The following is a 20,343-nucleotide window of genomic DNA, read 5'->3' as shown; positions in this document are numbered from 1 at the left end:
TAGTAGGTAAACAATTTTTGAACAAAAGAGAAGGGTGTGGACCAGCGGCGACGATAGTGAGAGGGTTGTGTTATGGTTGTCATTCACGAAAATAAAAGACTTCCGCTTAACTTTCAGTTTTAAATAATCAAACCCAAGGTTTTATTTATATCGTTTTAAGTTACGTATTTTAAGATTCTTTCAATTTCGAAATAGTTACGATTTTATTTATGGGGTTATCTACAATCGTATTTTGAGTTTAAATTCTTGTTTATGCAATTGCTACGTTTGAGTGATTTATTTTATCGAGTTATGAATTAAGCTTTTTAATCTTAAGTTGTGATTTTTCAAATTTGCATTTCAAGTTATGTTTAAAAAAATTATCTCAATTGTTCTAAAGAAAGTCTAAAAGTAAGATAAGTAAGACGGTCCAGAAAGCCGGCTCGTCATACTCTCTACTATCAGCATTTTATTCTCATTTGCCACTACTATCAGCATTTTTGTTCTCATTTGTCACTACTTTTGGATTATGTCGAACAGGTAGATGTTCCTTTCTCGATGGTTGTTAAATGAGATTGTGTTCATGTCTCAACCTACAGGATTTGAAGATCTCAATAAACCTGATCATATGTGTCACATAAAGAAAGCACTCTATGGACTCAAATAAGTTCCATGAGCTTGGTTTGACCAACTTAAGCTTGCTCTTTTTTGGCCTTGGTGTCAGTAGTTCTGCCTCTGACGATTCTCTTTTCTACAGAGGACCTAGCAATGATCTCATCTTACTATCGGTTTATGTCGATGACATATTGATCACCGGTGGTAGCTCATCAAAACTTCAACATGTTGTTTCAAGTCCTCAACTCCCAGTTTGCCTTAAAAGATCTGGGTGCACTAATTTTTTTCCTTGGCTTTGAAGTGGTCAAGTCTGGTCCAGGTTATTATCTCACTCAATGCAAGTACACTACTGACTTGCTTGGCAAGACTACTACGCTCACATACACTCCTTCTCTAACTCTGATGTGTCAAAGAAAAATCCCTCGGTTGATGGGGGTGAAACACTTGAACAGCCTCAGCTATCACAATATCATATGGGCACTTCACTACTTGACTCTTACAAGATCGGGCATTGCCTTTCCAATAAACAAGTTCAGTCAATTTATGAAGGCTCCCATTACAAATCATCGGTCTGCATGTAAAATAATTTTGCGCTATCTGAGAGGTACTTTGGATCACGGTCTACAGTTTCTCAGCCAAGTCCTTCGAATGCATTACGTCTGGTTTGCTTTTCCGATGCTGATTGGGGCAGCTCTGTTGATGATTGGAGAAGCACTGCTGGGTATTGTGTCTACTTGGTAAATTTCTTAATAAATTGGTGTTTACGAAAGTAAAAAGTTGTGACTAGATATGGTTGTGAAGCTGAGTAGCGAGCTATCTCAGAAGCTGTATCAGAGATAATATGGGTACGACACTTATCGAGTGAGTTGGGATTAAAAGGATGAAGTCGACTTGTTATGTGGTGGGATAATGTGGGATCTACGTCTTTAGCCTCGAACCTTGTTTTTCATGCGCGTATAAAGCACATTGAGTTCGATGTGCATATTGATGGAGACAAGGTGCTGGCTAAAGAACTCGAGATCCATTTCGTTCCCTCTAATAGCAAACATCTTCATTACGCGGTTTCGTTTCTTACGTGACAAGCTAACCTCTGCGATGTAGCAGTTGTCTTTGAAAGGCATCGCCCAACTTAGTTATGACTTGTCGATAAATCTTTATTTTAGTTATGAGTCGTCGTTTTATATTGTAGTAGTCGTTTCGCTATTGAAATGTCGTTTACGTATTTTGTACGGAAGCAAGTAGATATAGTTTTCGTTTGTCTGTAACTTCAAACTTAGATCAATAATACAATTTCTCTTAGATTTTCTCTCAAATCTCTCTCAATTTGCTCAACAGTTAAACCACTTATATCTCAACTCCCAAGTCACAACCCAAAACACCAACCATTTCCATTTCTTCCATGAGCTCCTAAACTCTATCCGATTTTTTTATTTTTTATTTTTATTTTGGGTGTTGTTTCCTACTTATTATTTTGGGTGTTGGTAACAAAAGGTTTGGAGCATTTTCTGGTCCAAAAGGATGAAGGAAGAGAAAGTTGCCACACAAGCTCATGGAGGCCTCTAGGGTTTCCCAAGATGCAACTTAAGGGCTTGCACGACTCAAGAGATGTTTTTCCTTCTACTTTCATTGCTTGAATTGAAGGGAGCTCTAAAAATATTAAATCTAGTTTTACCTTTAATATATTTTTTTATATACATAGCTTTACACAACCTGAAACTATATTTATATTTTTTGTTAGAATAAATATTCATCGTTCGTTCTTTTTTTCTTTCGTTTGCACGTTTTCTTCTTTTTTTTTTTTATGCATGGATCTAATGCAAGAATTAGGGTATTTATCTCTGAGAAAGACATTAATAAAATTGATTAGGTGTACTTTTCTAATATCAGTAATATTGTATTACACCTTTTTCCCATTAAATTATTGGTACCTATTATATCCTTATATTAATTAGTGTTTTTGTTGTTGTTAGATTAACTTGTTTTTATTAAATCTGTGTTTTTTTTTTAGGATTTACTTTTGCTATAGAAATCATATACGTATGATTTCGGAACTAATACAAGCTTAAGAACATTATAAACTTGTTTGAACATTGTTGCGATTTTTACGCGCGCAACGTGTCGCTAAAGTAATATAGTAATTTAAGTACGAGTGTCGATCCCACGAGGAACAAGCTTAATTAATCAAACAAATTAACTAGCACGAATTGAACTAAAAGGAAAGATGGAAAGATGTCACAAATTATTGACAAGTTTTAAAACAATTAAATAACAAAATAATCAAATAAAAGCTGTAAGCAGAAAGAGATGCTAAGGACCAAGGCTTCACGGGTTTATTCAACGGTTTGGATACACGAATTTGACGCACAATCATTAAACAACTTACTACTCTTTGCTAACCATACTCACAGAATAATATTGCTAAATCTCTCTCGAGCATCTAACAACCTATGTCAAAATTAGGAAAATCTTCTCTCGATCTCAATCCCTAACAAAAACATGCATTCATAACAAGAGCATTCACACGATTCTATGGCAACCTAACTATCTCTAGCCTAGGCATGCATCATAGTAATTCAAACCAAAACACTAACAACCTAATCTTTCTCAAGCATCAAGTTGAAGTATAAAAATCATGAACAAGGTAGCTAATCTCGATCAAGCATTAAAAATGGATTTGAATTAAGCAAAGTAGTAGAGAATGGAAATTGAACTTCAATATATTAAATCATATCCATAACCGCATCCTAAACCCGCTACGCCATAGTCCTTAATGGAATTAGTTCATGGCGTAGCGAGAAAATAAAAATAAAACAAAAGAAAGAGACGAAGAAGAAACCATAATTGAAAACTAAATTGAAAATTAAAATACGGGAGTTCAAGAGTAAAAGAGAAGAAGAAAACTGTAATTGGCGCGAATTGATGAAGAACGGTTCTCCTCTTTCTCTCTATCTCTCCCAAACACTAAGAAAAACAATGAAAAAGTGCCAAAAGTCCTAAACAAGAGATTGAGAGGCGTATTTATAGACCTAGGTCAAAATACTTGGGTTTCTCTTAATTTTCGGAGCAGATTGGGTAATTAAAAGTGATCCAACGGCTCAGATCGACTCCAAATCAGCGTTTCCTCTTTTTTTGTCTCAGCGGACCTCGCGTAGTTCGAGGGTCGCGCCATGAGGTTGACATCCCGGAAGACCTCGCGTTCCGCGCTTCATGCTCGGAGATCGATTTCGGCGATTTTCGGAACATCGCAGCGCGACCCTTTTTTTCCCTGCGCGCACCGATTTTGTAACGGCCATAGCTCCGATGTCCGATTCTTGCAAATAAATATACGTTGGAAAGATAAGAGAGAGCTCTATCCAATCATGAAATTGGATCATCCAAAATATTTAATTCAAACTCTCAGAATTATTCACAAGAGGACGCTGTATTTCTTCTTTGCTCTAAGTTGGCGAAAAGTCTTCGAATCTTCTCAAAATGGCTCCGTTGCTTCACGTGATGCTCTACTAACCTCATTAATATCTCATTGACCTCTAAAACCTACAATCTCTCAAAAACACACAAAAAAACATCACAAATACTCGAAACAAGCTTGGATTTAGTCGGGAAAATAGGAGTTTTCCGCATGATTAATGCACTTATCAAACATTAACCGTCGTATATACATTTCGTCACGACCTTAGATTGGTTTAGTCACGACTATATAGTCTTCGTTACAGTAGAATTGGATCCCGTCACGACTAAAAATCATTTTTCAGCACTTTCAACAACGGAAAAAGACCGTCGTGAAAGTTGAAAGGTATTGATATATAGTTTCCTAATTTTAGCCTTAAACAACGGACTAAAACCGTCGTTGAAAAAAACTTTAAATGATGGACTTATTTCCGTCATGGAAACTAATCATGATGAAAATCAACCGTCATCTAAGCTTTAAAAGACGGTTATTAACCATCGTTTAAGGCAATATTTCTACTAGTGCAGTGTTTTCCGTACATAAATAATGATAGTATCATGTAGGGGTGACAATTTGGTCCGGACACGAAACACGAAACGGTTACGACACGATTTAAAGCGGATTTGGATCTCAATAAATGGATCGGTTCTTAATTGGGTCGAACACACTAACACGATTAAATAATGGGTCAAAACGACACGATTACGGGAACACGATTAAAATCCGATTAACACGATTATTAAATGGTCGACACGAAACACGATTACGATCCGCACGAATATGACCCAATTAATACGATTACGAGTAATAGCACGATTACGACCCAGTTAAACACGATTAATATTATATATGTAAAATTATTAATATATAGAAAAGTGATCTAAAATTATAAGTATAAAGGAAAAAGATATAAAATTATAATTATAAGCCAAATATAAACAAAATGTATAAATATAAAATCGATATTAGAAAATATGATGGAATAAAAATAACTGTTTTGTCATATATTGACATTTATATGGTCGTAGAACAACTTATAATTTTCAATCAATTTCGGTATGGGTTAAGGTTGAAAATAAGGTACATTCGTATCAATATCAATTCACGTATGATATAATATAGTCAATAGTATATCAATTGACTTCATGAGAGCAATAATAATCTATCGAATTAGTTGTTTTCGATTACTAATCTAATTAGTATGTGTAGTGGTGTTCTCGTACCAATAGTATCATAACGTGTTATAACTAATCTATCAAATTGATTAGTAATTGAATTGAGTGTCATAACGTGTTACAATTAATCTATTGATAGATTAGTAATTGAATTGAATTCGATAGATTAGTAACAACTAATCAATACGTTATTATGACATGTTACCTTGACAATTACTAATTGATGCTAATAAGTGTCATAACGTGTTATAACATTTCTATCGAATTGAATCGGTGTTATAACTAATCATACCAGTGGCGCTGATGTCATGATGAAGAAAGTACCACTAGTGGATCCCAGACAGGTGTTAAAACTTAGATCAACTGATGAGTGCTGCTCGAAGTCTGAAGCTGGTCTCTAGTCGGACCGGAGGTTATAGCAGTGAGGAGTGTAATTCAATTACTAATCTAATTAGTGACATAATAGCCAGTTGACTTCATCAAAGCAATAATAATCTATCGAATTAGTTGTTTTCAATTTTATCTGATTTCAATTCAATTCAGTTCAATTTATGTCGAACAATCACAATAACAATAGTCTCATAATAACGTATCGTATTGAATTTTATTTTATTTCAATTCAATTCATATCGAACAACCACAATTCACAATTTACAATCACAATAACAATAGTCTCATAATAACGTATCGTATTCAAATTTATTTGATTTCAATTCAATTAAACTAATATCGAACAGTCACAATTAACAATCACAATAACAATAGTCTCATAATAACGTATCGTATTCAATTTTATTTTATTTCAATTAAATTCATATTGAACCATCACAATTCACAATTTATAATCATAATAACAATAGTCTCATAATAACGTATCGTATTCAATTTTATTTGATTTTAATTCAACTCAATTCATATCAAACACTCACAATTAAAAATTTACTTTACCTTACCAATGTTATTTGTTTATGTCATTCATAAACTATTATTATTTAATGTAATTATAAACTTCTATTATTATTTCATGTAACTATAAAATTTTTAGATTAATATTGAGATTTGATATCCCTCCATAATATTCCCTCCATTTTTCTCCATGAAATTTCAATCTAATATTTTTCTTTTGTTTCACCCCATCACTTTCCCTCCTATTTTTTGTGTGAAAAAAAGAAAGAAAAATAAGCACGCTTAAACAAAATTGCACGCAAACACACATAAGAGAAACGCAGAAGAGAAGAGAAAGGAAAAGAAAAATCGCGAGGCGATTAGAGAGAGAGAGATTGGATGAAAAAAAAGAGGAAAATTGAGAGGGAGGGAGAACAACTGAGAATCGGAACGAAGAATAGACAGAGCGAGAGTCGGACTGAGAATCCCAATCGAGAGAGAGAGAGAGAGAAAGAGAAACGTGGAATTGATCTTGATCCCAGCTGAATTGCCCACTGTCGTCGGAATCACATCATCAGTAAGTCTTTCTCTCTCTCTCTCTCTCTCTCTCTCTCTCTCTCTCTCTCTCTCTCTCTCGCTTAGGTCTGAATTGATTCATAGTACTCAGCTTTATTTATGTATGTAACTGTATATGTTCATGTGTTGAGAAAGATTAAAGCAATATTGGGAATATACAATCACGAGACTGTCGATTATCACGTGATTCGTGCTTTTTCCATCACCATTACTGAAAACGTGATACATTGTTGTGTTGCAGAGAGAGAGAGAGAGAGAGAGAGAGAGAGAGAGAGAGATCGAAAGATGGCAGAGACGGTGTTCAGTCCGGCGTTGGAAGAAATGAAGCATTGCAAATCCGACGAGGACCAAACCCTGACGGAGCCTTTCTTGCAGCTCTGCAAACGTATTTTGCCTCTCATCGGTAAACTTAGATCCTTTTTCCAATTTATTTTTCTTCCTCTGATTTTAAAAAAGCTCGAATCCTTGTGGTTTCAATTTCAGACAAGTTCGGAGCTGCCATGGTCCTCGTCAAGACCGATATCGGCGGCAACATCTCGGTCAGTGCAATGTTGCTTGAATTACAATCCAATTTATTTATTTGATTTTTTTTATTATTACTATTATTTTTTTTTGCAGAGGTTAGAGACGAAATATAACATAGATCGCGAAAAGTTCAAATACTTGTACGACATGGTTCGTCCAGAGGTTGAGCCCAAAACAACTAAAGGCTCTTCCAGTTGTACCAATGGCCTTCTTTGGTTGACCAGGTCAAACTTCTTTCATTCACTAATCTCTAAAATCACCTTCTACATATCAAACATGCAACAATCTTCGCTTCTATCTGATTTACGATTCATCTCATCTAACTTGTATGTTACCGAAAATAAGAAAGCGGTATTTTTGGGCTAAATGGTTTTTAGAGGGTAGGGAAGTTGAGAAGTATATGTTAATATGAGGTTGTAGAGGGTCAATTCATCCTAAGATGTTTATTTTTCATTTTTCTGTGTTAATCAAGGTTTATCGAAATCCATATGGTTCTTTTATTAGCATCAATAGTTTTGACTTGTGTAGAGATTAGATCTTTCTATCATGTCCATCTTAGCATCATATTATGTTAGCCTATATTTGTTGAAATTTGTATTTTTAATGGTGTCAATGGTAGGTGTTTACTCTTCCATCAAAATGCCATGGAAGGAGTGAGCAATGAAGAACGCATTTTTCTCGATGTAATTAATGTAGATGTAATTAATTTGTCTAAATGAGTAAAACCGATTAAAACACGATTAAATTAACCATTTAACACGATTAATAAATGGTTTAATTTAAATGGATATGGTTTTGTAAAAAAAATAAATGGTCGGATTTGGATCTAAGTTTCAAACACGATTAATAAATGGTCGGATTTGGTTCTATTGCATATTTTTAAAAACACGACAAACACGACACGATTACGACACGAACACGAATTTGCCATCCCTATCATGCCCCAACATATTTTTTTTATTATTTTAAAAGATCAACAAGTGTATCGAATATGTTTATTATGATATAATTTAAGACGGTCATCGATAAATTAGTAAAGAATATGATTTTCTATTGTATATACCAATATAGTCAACCATTCAACGCAGATAATTAAGTTGCAAGTTGCACATTTCATAATATAGTTTAGACAGAGGATTCCACATCGGAAAAAGACCATCGTGGACAGTTTAGACAACGGTTAAAAAACCGTCGCACAATCCAGTTATTGTAATCTAGCTAGCTTTTTTCTACTTTAACTATTAGAGAGCTAGTGATCTTTAATTAAGGTGGCCTATACCATATTTTAAAATGATTAATGTCAAGAGATTTTGTATATAAAAATAAAAGTTGTAAAAATACAACATAGAGGTATAGTTTGAAATATTTTTAGTTCGGCTACAAACGCCAAATGTGACTATACTTTGTGTGATAAATGTGTTTTATACACACTTATAAATTAGTTCTAAACTTTAATCGAAACGACTTTTGTTAAGAGATTTTGTATATATAAATATAGTTGTAATAATACAAAATAGAGGTATAGTATGAAATAGTTTTAGTTTGGCTGATCTACAAACGCGAAATGTTACTATACTTTGTGTGATGAATGCGTTTTATACACACTTATTAATTAACTTTAATCGAAATGAATTTTTAAGGCTTAATTATTTGCAAACAATGAACATAGGATCAAGATGCTACGCTAAAAACTGTTGATCACACAAAAATTAGCCCGCTGTGCTTATTTTCAAAATGCTGATCACCCTTCTACATCATTTTCAAAAAAAACATTGGAAAAATTACACATATATAAATTTTGTATTTAAGTGAAATATCGAGTTTAACTTTTGATTTTAAAAAATGTCTAATTTGTATACTTTGCGTTAGAATTTCTAATCTTTGAGATAATAAAAAGCCAGCACTTTTTTTCGATATGTCAATTAAACACAAAGTATATTGGTTATTTTTCCATAAACATTTACCAATCATATGGCGTAACCTCTAAATCATGAATAGCAGCAAGTTTAAAAACTAAGCTTATCCGCAATATTGACCTTTGTCCTCTTTTCCTTTGAAAAGTGAGGTTGCACCAAATTCGTCTGTACGCTGAACTGGGACCAAAAGCAATTATGGACTAATGAATCTAGGATAGTTGGATAAGTATAATTACTAAGAAAAATCTCTACTTTTTCTTTTTTTTGCTTTGGCAGTATTTGCATGATGTTGATTGCAGATAAAGTCTTATCTTTCTATGTCTGAAATGAGACAAAGTAGCAACCGAATATCTATCTTTACTTTCACCACCAATATCTCATAGATACCTTTTTCTACAAAATAGATATTCTAGCAACAAATAAATCTATATTTTATCATTAATAAAAATATTAAAATTATGACGAATATCACAAAATTCATTAAGTAGGATAAAAATAATAAATATAAGAGTAAAATAAAAATAATAATTAATTATCGTATGTGTTATATTTATGTTAAAATAATTAATTCAAATTTTATATTTTAGTTTTTGTGGTAATATTGTGATTTTTGAAGCATGATGCGAGAATATTTGAATCGATCTTGTAAATATGTAAAAAGCAGGATACTGAGCAGAATATTCTAATCCCCACACAGTATTTTAATCTTAAGTAACATGGCGACCCAAGCCAAATAGTTTTATGGAATTAGCGTTTGAATTGAAACAGAGCTAAACTTGAAATAAATACACAAAATTAAGAGACGTGACGTGGCAATGGCGTGGCAATGATGGCATTAAGATCTGATATAGGGCTAAAGGGCAGGCCAGTTGGTCCAGTCAGCTTCGCTTCCGACACGTGGAATGCTGTTGACACGTGTGTACTTATCGACCTTGAAATTGGCGCCACACATGGCTCCTTCACTGTCGATCCTGGGCATGGCCTTCAATTTGTTCATCGGATGCTCAAAGCTCATCAACCCTCCCTCGCTGTGGAACATACACCCTGATATGCATGTATAGATATTATCAATATATCTCAATGTAATGAATAATATGCAAGTACTGTATTAATATTACATACCTGTAGGGAAAGGAGCGTAAGATTTAGCACAGCCTTCTTTAATGACGTCCAAATCGTCGGAAATTACGACCGACCCATCCGCAGCAATGCCCCAATAAAGTTGTACTCCACCATCAGACCCCTACATAATCATTATCATCATCATCACCTACTTCACATATATACACGCACGCACACACATACATATGCATGTTATCAATCAATTTTTTGGGATTGAATGATTGTTGTATTTTAATCCGTAACATATTGTAAGAATATTTTGAGTACTGAATTATTACTTTTTTTTTTAATTTAGATTAAAATTCAAAACTTAAGAGATATTTTATAAAAATTAATTATGATTTTATTTTATTTTACAATTAAAACATTTTAGACTTTCATGCTTTTTTTTTTGGAGTAAAAAGACTTCTTGCTTTTTAAATACCTAACAAGTTGATATATTAAATTGAATAGAGATATTTGATATTTTTTTAAAATTGATCAGATAAATTGTGCATTTCGATTAGATACAAGAAAAGAATACAGCTAATATTTTTTCTAATAATAAAGTTAATAACTCCCCATGAAAAAAAAAATCATGCTTAGAATATATACCAGAGCTGCAAAGACAGAACCAGCCTTGCTATCATAGACAACAAAAGCAAAGCTTCCATGGAGATCCTTGACCACCTGATCGGCAGGATAAGGCCCACGGTCCCGGAGAGTCCGATAAGCTTCGATCACAAACATGGCTTCGTTTGAAGACTTGGTGAGTCCGTACTGCCTGTTCAGCGAGCATAGGTTGTTCAAGCTCCCCAGGAACAGACAGAAAATATCGTCGGTCCCGCAGAACTGCCTGTGCTGAGAATGCGACGACGAGAAAGGGTTCTGTGGAGTGACGTAAGCGAGCACGGCTGAGTTGGCGAAGGAGAGAGAGAAGGTGTTTTGAGGGTTGTGAGAGAGGAAGTCTCGGAGAGTCTCTTCTGGGAGTTTTGGGGGCTTTGAGCCTGACCTATATGAGGCCGGGCTGTTTAGCTCTTCTGGTGGGTGAGCAAATGCTTTGTGGAATATCGCCAACATTTTTTTTTCCTATGGTTTGATGATGATCAAGCTCTTTGTGTAAATGAAGTAGTTGTTTTCATGTTCTTGCGAGTGAGGTTTTATTTTATAGTGATGGTGGTACGTGGCAGTTTCGTGATTTCGGTCTGACTTCATGGGCGTGGATGCTAGTGGTGTTGTTGATGGGATAAGATTCTCGAGTTTCCATGTATTCTTATCTTTCTCGTTAGTATATGTTTTTGTTTTTTTCTTTAACTTTTTTTTTTTTTTTTTTTTTTAACGGGACTTGTATAAGATGTCGTGTCGTTTTTTGCGAGTGAAAGAAAGGAAGAAACAAAAACTAGGGGAAGACAAGTAGGAGCCGTTGGTATTGTTTTGAGTTTTTGACGAGTAATGTGTATGATATTTGTAATGATCCTAGTGGATGGGGGTCATATGTGTAATTTTATGTATTTGTATTTTGTACGAGAGAAGTGTAGGAATTAATCTATTCTTTACGAAAGTTTCACAATTTTGCAGGACTTTTTTTTCCCCTTAAAAGGTTTATATTTTTTATTTTTTTTAAACACCCATCATTATTCACGATCACATATAAAATGTGAGTTTGGACTTTGAATATAATTAGAATCGGGATAGATAAAATCTCTCTCAAAGAAAAGTGTTGGTTTTTTATTATCTCAAAGATTAGAACGCCTCTTTATTTTCTCTCCACTTATTTTTTTTTTCAAAACCTTTTATCCGATCTAGTATTTTTTTTTCTCTCTTCTGGGATATCCGACGGGAACTCCAATCACCGGTTGGATTCCCTTCGATTCTGGTGGGTGAAAATCGTAAGTTGTGTTCTTCTGCGGCAGATCTCAACGTAAATGGTTGATGACTTGCACCATGAGGATGAGATGCGACCAAATAACACTACTACTATTAAAAAAAAAAAGACTTTAGAAGCGACGGCTGAACTTAGAAGCGACAAGTCACTTCTAATTATAAGCGATTTTTTCAATTAGAAGCGACTCTTTGCTTCCTGCCTAATCAACGAAAATCCAAGTACTATATCTTGAAAAAATCAAATTTTTTAGGATTATATCCAAAAGTTTAACAAAAGTCGCTTTGAAAAATTTGGCGCTTTGTTTTTTCCGCTGATTTTTTCAATTTTTCGCAAAACGAGACAATTTTTTCTAACCTAAAATTTAGAATCGGCTTGTCGCTTCTAAAGTCACTTATAAATTAGGTCAGACAATATAAAAATGCTCGCCAATTCTCTTCTTCTTCAACTCATTTTGCGGATTTTCTTCTCCCTCTGCGATTTTTTTTCTCTAACCACCACCTTCGATCTCCGATTTCTACTGCATTCTCTCTCTCTCTCTCTCTCTCTCTCTCTTAGACCACACCACCAACACCTCCGCTCTCACCACGCCACCCCCGCCATCTCCACCATGCCGCCCAACCTCAACCATAACCACCTCCAGTGAGTCTCCTACGTCTCTCTATTCTTTCGCTCTTTTTCATTTTTTTTGTTTTTCCACAGCCCCTCCGACCACCACCACCATTCGCCCTCCTACGTCTCTCTATCTCTTTCTTTATTTTTGTTTTTACACCACCCATCCGACCACTACCACCGCGCCACACCACACCACCTTGCTCTCTACACCACTGACGCTATCTCTAATTAATTTCAGCCCCGCCTCAGCCAGATAATCCCGCCTCAGCCCGACAGCCCCCCGCCACCAACCGATAAGTCTTCGAGCCCGACAACCTTAAGTCCGAGTCTTACAGCCTCTCTCTCTCTATCTGTTTGTAGCCATCGAGCTGGACAACCCCGCGAGCTCGTCCGAAAACCCCGCACCTCCCCCGTTCCGCGCTTCAGTTCTGCTTTGCCACCCCATGTCGTAGCTTTGCATCGTGTCGCAGCCTCGGTCAAAGCCCCGGCGAAGCTCCATCGAGTCCCGCCCGCTTCTTCACGCCTCACTCGTGCCATTTCATGGGATCCATTTAGCGCGCCAAATTCATAGACCTAGAAGCGACACTAGAGGCGACATGACGCTTCTAATTGTGTTGCTTCTAATTTTAGAAGCGACTGACCATTATAAGCGAGCCTTTAGAAGCGACTTTGTCGCTTCTAATGTCGCTTCTAAAGGCCAAATAGAAGCGATATTTAGGTCTTTAGAAGCGACATACCTTTTTGTAGCAATGGAGGCGAGGTTGGTTGGATGGTGTTCAAACCCATTCCTACCAATTTATGGTGTTGTCTATAGAGGCTATTTTCAGGCGCCGCACTGCAACGATTGATGGATGTATTCGCTTCCAATGGTGTTCGGGCGGTTTCGTCAATATGGACGGGTCTCAAACCGGTCTAGCACGGTGTATCCAATGCGGTAACGAGGAGTCTTCATTCCCAGAGATCCTTGAATGCCACTCTTTGGTGGTGATATAAGTTAGCATGTCGACTTCAAAGAAATGTAAGAGGAGATATAATGTTGTCAACCAAGGATACGTAGTGCTACAACTAGTGCAATGTTGAAAAAACTCTAGGTACATTCGCTGGATAAGAGGATTTAGGTATATAGAGGCCAAAGATGAGTGAATGAGTGAACTATGAGTTCGACAACGTTTCGAGGCTCAAAGTTGGATTACCTTTTGGGGAAATTGGGCCTCTCTAATAGTTCACTCGTTTCACTCATCTTTGGCCTCTAAATACCTAAATCCTCTTATCCAGTGAATGTACCTAGAGTTTTTTCAACATTGCACTAGTTGTAGCACTACGTATCCTAGGTTTCCAATGTGAACTCATCTTTCTCTCAAAAAAACTTTGTAGTAAAGCTTGTGAATGACGAGAATGACGAGGATGAGAAACTTGTTGATTATGCACGAGACCAAGATGTCTATGATGATATTGAGTTAGATGTGACTGATATTCCATCTGATGACGATGAATGAGTAATGTTTTAATTAGTTTTTGTTTATTTTTAACTCTTTCAATGGTTATATCTTCTTACATTGTTTTTATTTTTAAATGCAGTATATCGACCGAAGAGGCAAAAGAAGAAGGAGATTGGCACATTGGCCAACAGCTTGGGGGAGGAAGGGGCTCGTATGCGAACACATATCTCCTCGCAATCCCTCGTGGTTGGAGATAACTCCGCAAAAATGAGTGATATTTTGAATGATATTCACTCCGAGTTCTCGTTTTTGTACTATGATCTCGTTACACACAAGCTACTCCCAACATACAACTTTCACGTTCAAATCGATAAGGTTATCACCCGTGATGCGAAGAAGCGGTTTCGTGATAGAACGACAATATTGAGTCACCTCTTTCGAATCATATGTTGCGGCTCATGAGGATTGCTAGAGAATAGTAAGTCAAATGGTTTTAATGATGACGAGTGGAAGACCACGCTGGATAGTTGGACTTGTGGTGGTAGTTGAAGTATCATTTCTTAGAAAAAAAAATATTACAATTGGTTGTTTGCCTAGTTCTCTCTCTTTTTTTTTTCTTGTTTTGATTAGTTTCACATATTCAAATTACCCAATAAAAAGTGGATACTTAGTACATCAAATTTTTTAATTTCGTTTAAGAGGTTAAACTAATCACTAACAGATTCAAAAGTATGTCAAGGTTATGCAAGTAAAATATTTTTACACGACGTCCTATGACTAATATACACAATTTGATGCAATTCATTGTCTGTCTAACTTCTTGAGTGAGATGCGAAGACGAGGTCTATGCTTTGAAGAGACACTCCTATCTTTATGTAGATTGAGGTTTTTTTTCTTATGTATCTTATATATTTTTTCTTCTTCTTTCAAGAGTTAGGTTGTCATAATTGAGGTCAATTTAGTTATCCATGATCTTAACAACTTTCACTCTTTTTTCGGGACAATACTCTTTGTTTTTACACAACGTTCTATGACTAATTTTGAAGAATAATGTATAACACATATTCTAATAATAATAAAATTTACAATATGCATTCAGTTCAAAATTCAAATCATAACAATATCTTTAGTTGAATCTAAATTGTCCATCATAAAAATCATAAAAGGGAGAGAAATAGATGTAATGTTTGGTGCATTTTATTTGCCATTATACTCTATACTAAAGTGAGCCCTCAAATTACTGTAGCGTCTATGATTTTTATTCTTTACTCGTTTATGTTCTTATATGTATATACCAACTGAAAACAAAAACAAATCAACTGATTTTTATGTGTTGAGCTACTAAATTTTATTCTATTCTATTTGAGCTTTTGTTCTCTCACTAGGCCCTTATTTTTAGAGAAATTTCATTAATTGGGCTTAATAAGCCATTAAATATCAAGATTAGACCCTAATGTTTAAAAATATCTAAATATGGACTTTTGGACACATTTTGGACCAAAATACCCCTGATTAAAAAAACCTATATTTTTTTTTCTCATTTTCATCACAATTTTTTACATCTTCGAATTGGTTGCGCTAGGATTAGAATTTTCGGTGGTCAAAATATCGTACGACGTCGTACGATGCTGTACGATGCGATACGATACATTATAATGTACGATAAAATTCATAGACATTATAATGTACGATGTCGTACGATGCGGTACGATGTCGTACGATGCTGTACGATGTCGTACGATGCGATACGATGCCGTACGATGAGATACAATGTGAAACTCTCAAAATCGAAACCGAACACATACCCAAATTCTAATCCTAGCGCAACCAATTCGAAGATGTAAAGAATTGTGATGAAAATAAGAAAAAAAAATGGGTTTTTTTAATCAGGGGTATTTTGGTCCAAAATGTGTCCAAAAGTCCATATTTAGATATTTTTAAACATTAGGGTCTAATCTTGATATTTAATGGCTTATTAACCCCAATTAATGAAATTTCTCTATTTTTAATTACATTTTGGCATCTACAGTTTTTATTGGGTCCCACTACTTTCATATTCAATGGTTACAATGCATTTTTAATTCAACTTATTTATTATTCTTTACCCGTTTATGTTTTGATCCGTATATATCAGCTAAAAACAAAAGAGAAATTGCACAAAGTACCACATTCTCACTAACTTTTTCCAAAAATCCACCAAAGCATAATTTTGGCCAAAAATACAAGTTGACCCCTTGTGAAAAACGAAGTTTACCTTCCACTTTAAATTTTCTTTCAATCTCACACATACCCTCTCCAAAGTAATTAATTACCTCATTTGATACCATTCCGAATTAAACTTTATTTTTTTTATCTTTATTTATCTCTCTTTCTCTCTTTCTCTCTCTCTCTCTCTCTCTCTCTCTCTCTCTCTCTCTCTCTCTCTCTCTCTCGTCAGAAAATAAGCTCAAAACCAAAAGAGAACCGAAACCCTAGATTTGAGCTCACCCAATCCTTGCCAAAGTTGAGCTGATCCAAACCCTTGGATTTGAGCTCCGACACGCTCAAGGAAGCACGACAAAAGCTTATAGATCTGGTCACGACGAAGAACGTAGCTCCGATCCTCGCCCAAGGTTAGTTTTTTTTTTGTTTTATCAAACTTTTCCTTGGTTTTTGGGTATGTTTATTCTGAGTATGTTTGAGATTGGCCAAAAACGAGACTGTTGACGTCTGATGTCAACAACTCATGAACTAGTAATGTCATCGAAGTTCATCAGTTGTTGACATTAGATGTCAATAGTTGACGTCAACTGTTGACGTAAATTGTTGACATATGATGTCGAATGTTTACGTCAACTGTTGACATTAGCATCAACAATTGACGTCTATGGTTAAGATTTAGACATCAACTGTTGACATCTGAAGTCAACAATTACTAACTTTACCTTTGTTTATTGAGATCTCTTGTTTATTTGTACGCAGTGATGCGGAAATTTATTTATTATTCAAGCACAGTGGTACTTGGGTTGAACCTGGTCGGTACCATGAGAAAGGATCTTTCGGAATTATGGTGTCGTCTGAAGTGAACTTCTCTAGTTTGATGCAAATAATTTACGCGTACTTGCGCAAATCCCCATCTACCCATACAATTGGCGTTTCATATGCGATGGCTGGTGCAATAATACATGTTGAGATAACCAACGACGACACGCTGAAAGGTTACTTATACTTGAGGAGAATGAGAGAAGATGACACTGAGAAATTACAATTGATATAGGAAGTAAATGAAAAACAATCGTGGCTTGATTCTCCAAGAGTTAGATCGACTCGCAACAGCCGTGATAGTGGTTGTGACGGAAATCCCCTTGCGCGAATCCCCTTATGCCATCAATACCCGAGGAGGGGTGTGATTCGGTCCCAACTCATGAATCGGAAATTCGTTCTACATTAGGATTGGATGACATTAGGTTGTCAGATAATGAGACAGAATAACAATGACGAGGCTTCCCACCACGAAACCCAACTCCTCCACCAAGACGAAACTCCCCTCCTCAACCATCACGAAACTCCCCCCCTCCACCACCACGAAACTCCCATCCACCGTCACGAAACTCTATGTCTCCACCACCACAAAACTCCCCTCCTCCACCGCCACAAAATTGCCCTCCTCCACCGCGAAGAACAAATCCTCCACTGTCCCCTCCACATAGCGTGCCAAGTTGCTCTACTACGAGAAAAAACACTCTTATTTTGGATGGTGATTCCCCTGTATTTATTGAGCATTATGCATTGTACTCGAATAAAAAGACTTTAAAGAAACACTTGATGTTGTTCGTCATAAGCAACAACTTCTCGTATATGACAAAGAGCTCGGACAAAAACACCTTGCACGTTGTTTGTCCGGGAGAGCGTTGTAAATGGGTTGTTCGAGCTGTGAGAAAGGAAAACACACTCATATTTCAAATTAGAATGTAAACTCTCTTTGTTGAATTCTGAATTTGAATTTGAGTTATCAATGGTTGACATCGACTATTGACGTTAATTGTTGACATATGTGAATTATTTGTCCTCTGTTGACAAAGAACAAATAATTCACAGATGTCAACAATTTACGTCAACTGTTGACATCAATTGTTGACGTCGGGGAATTATTTGCCTTCTGTTGACTGAGAGCAATTATCTCACAGACGTCAACAATTGACGTCAACAGTTGATGTTAATAACTCTAAAGTCAACATTTGACATTTGGGTTTTGAAACTAATTGTGTAATTTTCATATTTTAGGTTTGACAATGAGCACGCTTGTCCCCTAAACTTAAGGCAAGGGCATCACCCTCAAGCAACAGCTTCTTTAATAGGAGAGATGGTTAAGCATAAGTGTATTGATCCAACCGTGGGTATTAGCAAACCAAAAGAGATAAGAAATTACATGCAAATGGATTACGGAGTGTCTATGTCTTACAAAAAAGCTTGACGGTCCAGAGAGGAGGCTCTAAAGTTTCTCTACGGTCATTCGAAAGACTCGTACAAGTTCTTTCATAAGCTAAGGTACATGATCGAGACTAAGAATCTAGGTTCTTTTTTCGACATTGTCACTGGTGATGGCGGTGTATTTGGAAGTTTTTTCATGTCACTCGGGCCATGGAGAATGGGGTGGAAGTACGTAAGGCCTGTTATTATTGTCGATGGTACTCATTTGAATAATTATTACAAAGGGACGTTATGTACGGCCTACGGGATGGACGGAAACAAGCAGATTTTTCCACTAGCATACAGTCTTGGTCCTTCAGAATCTATTGAGGCTTGGATTTACTTCTTGTCAACAATTGACGTAAACTGTTGACATCAATATCAACAATTGACGTAAACTGTTGACATCATTGTCAACAATTGACGTCAACTGTTGACATCAATGACAATAAACAGAGAGCTCATAAAATCACAGATGTCAACAATTGTCGTCAATTGTTGATATAGATGTCAACAGTTGACGTCAATTGTTGACATATCCGAAATTTTTTCATAAAACACAAACCAAAATCTTTTCATAAAACACAAACCAAAAAATTTTCATAAAGACAAATCAAACTCGACTTTTCAACCAATAATACCTTCTTGAGTCTCATGTGTATCTCTTATGTCGTCTCTTCTGCTAACAACCGGCCCAACATCACATTCTCCTTCTTTGTCTTGATCATTTTGTCTTCATCATCTTTCTTCTTTTCAGCTTCTTCTTTGTCTTCATCTTCTTTTTTCTTTTCAGCCTCTTTTTCATCTTCATCTATCTTACCCTCATCACCGTCTTTCTCGGCCGAAGCTTCTGGATTCTGAAGCTCTTCAGGTGGTGCATCTTGGACAGCTCCCAGGATCATCTTGGACAGCTCTATCAACTTTTCATTCACACATCCAGTGAATTCTTTGAAGCTGTGTTCCATCTCCATCTTGAACGCTGCGAACTTTGTCCTTAAATGGTTGACAGAGGCTTCCACTGACATCAACCGAGCATGTGTTAAAAAGTAGATGTAAGCCAATGTTTTCTTTACTATATAAATAAAGAGTAAATCATGTATGAAAGATTTACAAACCTCTAAGTTTTCTTCGAGGCCGGACGGAGGTGTTGTATACAGAGTGGATGTGCCTCCACTTGATTCCACCTGTGCCTGTCAAAATTAATGTCAACAAAGGTTAGGAAACATAGAGCTCATAAATCACTGATGTCAACAATTGACGTCAACTGCTGACATTGATGTCAACAATTGACATCAACTGTTGACATTTATGTCAACAATCACAGATGTCAATAATTGACATCTACTGTTGACATTCATGTCAACATACAGAAAGGTCATAAATCACAGATGTCAACAACTGACGTCAACTGTTGACATCAATGTCAACAATTGATATTAAAACCATAAAAAACACAGAATCAAGATTAATCACCTCTGTTTGAGCTTCTGTTGGCTCGTCTTCTTCATTGCCTTCAAGCTAACCTCCTGTCCTCCCATTGGTTTGAACACAAAGTTCTCAGATTGCCACAAAATCGTTGAGAACGTGTTCTCAACAACATGAGTCGTCGATTTCCACTGACGCATGAGAGGTACAGCAGTATCAGACAATCTCTCGCAATACGAGAGAGACATGAACACGGACATGGTTTCGTATGCGCAAATCTAAAGTGGGTACATGAATGAAGGAAGGTTTATCT

At 36.0% G+C, this 20,343-nt stretch overlaps 2 protein-coding genes across 2 annotated transcripts; one reads left to right on the top strand and one right to left on the bottom strand.

The window, feature by feature from the left end:
- The first annotated feature begins 6,943 nt into the window (after positions 1–6,943).
- LOC149401023 (glycolipid transfer protein 1-like) lies at positions 6,944–7,715 on the top strand. The gene is made up of 3 exons (XM_089613436.1): positions 6,944–7,081; positions 7,162–7,217; positions 7,297–7,715. Exons 1-3 carry the CDS (start codon positions 6,964–6,966, stop codon positions 7,567–7,569), a joined length of 447 nt encoding a protein of 148 aa, XP_089469562.1. The 5' UTR covers positions 6,944–6,963; the 3' UTR covers positions 7,570–7,715.
- Positions 7,716–9,748: 2,033 nt separating this feature from the next.
- On the bottom strand, positions 9,749–11,427 carry LOC149401022 (aluminum induced protein with YGL and LRDR motifs). The gene is made up of 3 exons (XM_089612779.1): positions 10,836–11,427; positions 10,242–10,362; positions 9,749–10,163 (listed from the first exon to the last, which is right to left on the bottom strand). Exons 1-3 carry the CDS (start codon positions 11,298–11,300, stop codon positions 9,973–9,975), a joined length of 777 nt encoding a protein of 258 aa, XP_089468905.1. The 5' UTR covers positions 11,301–11,427; the 3' UTR covers positions 9,749–9,972.
- Between the last annotated feature and the right edge of the window lie 8,916 nt (positions 11,428–20,343).

This window comes from Urtica dioica, chromosome 4 (assembly GCF_054948205.1).
Source record: "Urtica dioica subsp. dioica isolate 48M chromosome 4, U.dioica_male_clone48M_v1_H2, whole genome shotgun sequence".
NCBI lineage: Eukaryota > Viridiplantae > Streptophyta > Magnoliopsida > Rosales > Urticaceae > Urtica > Urtica dioica.
Note: the sequence above shows the minus strand (reverse complement) of the source record. Positions and strands in the feature narration are given on the sequence as shown.

Bases quoted from the DNA above. Each gene is read 5' to 3' on its own strand.
- LOC149401023 (XM_089613436.1), top strand. From the start codon at position 6,964: ATGGCAGAGACGGTGTTCAGTCCGGCGTTGGAAGAAATGAAGCATTGC. The intron at 7,082-7,161 runs GTAAACTTAGAT...TTTCAATTTCAG, and splicing joins ACGTATTTTGCCTCTCATCG to ACAAGTTCGGAGCTGCCATG. The intron at 7,218-7,296 runs GTCAGTGCAATG...TTTTTTTTGCAG, and splicing joins ATATCGGCGGCAACATCTCG to AGGTTAGAGACGAAATATAA.
- LOC149401022 (XM_089612779.1), bottom strand. From the start codon at position 11,300: ATGTTGGCGATATTCCACAAAGCATTTGCTCACCCACCAGAAGAGCTA. The intron at 10,363-10,835 runs GTATATATTCTA...ATGATTATGTAG, and splicing joins GTTCTGTCTTTGCAGCTCTG to GGGTCTGATGGTGGAGTACA. The intron at 10,164-10,241 runs GTATGTAATATT...CATGCATATCAG, and splicing joins TTACGCTCCTTTCCCTACAG to GGTGTATGTTCCACAGCGAG.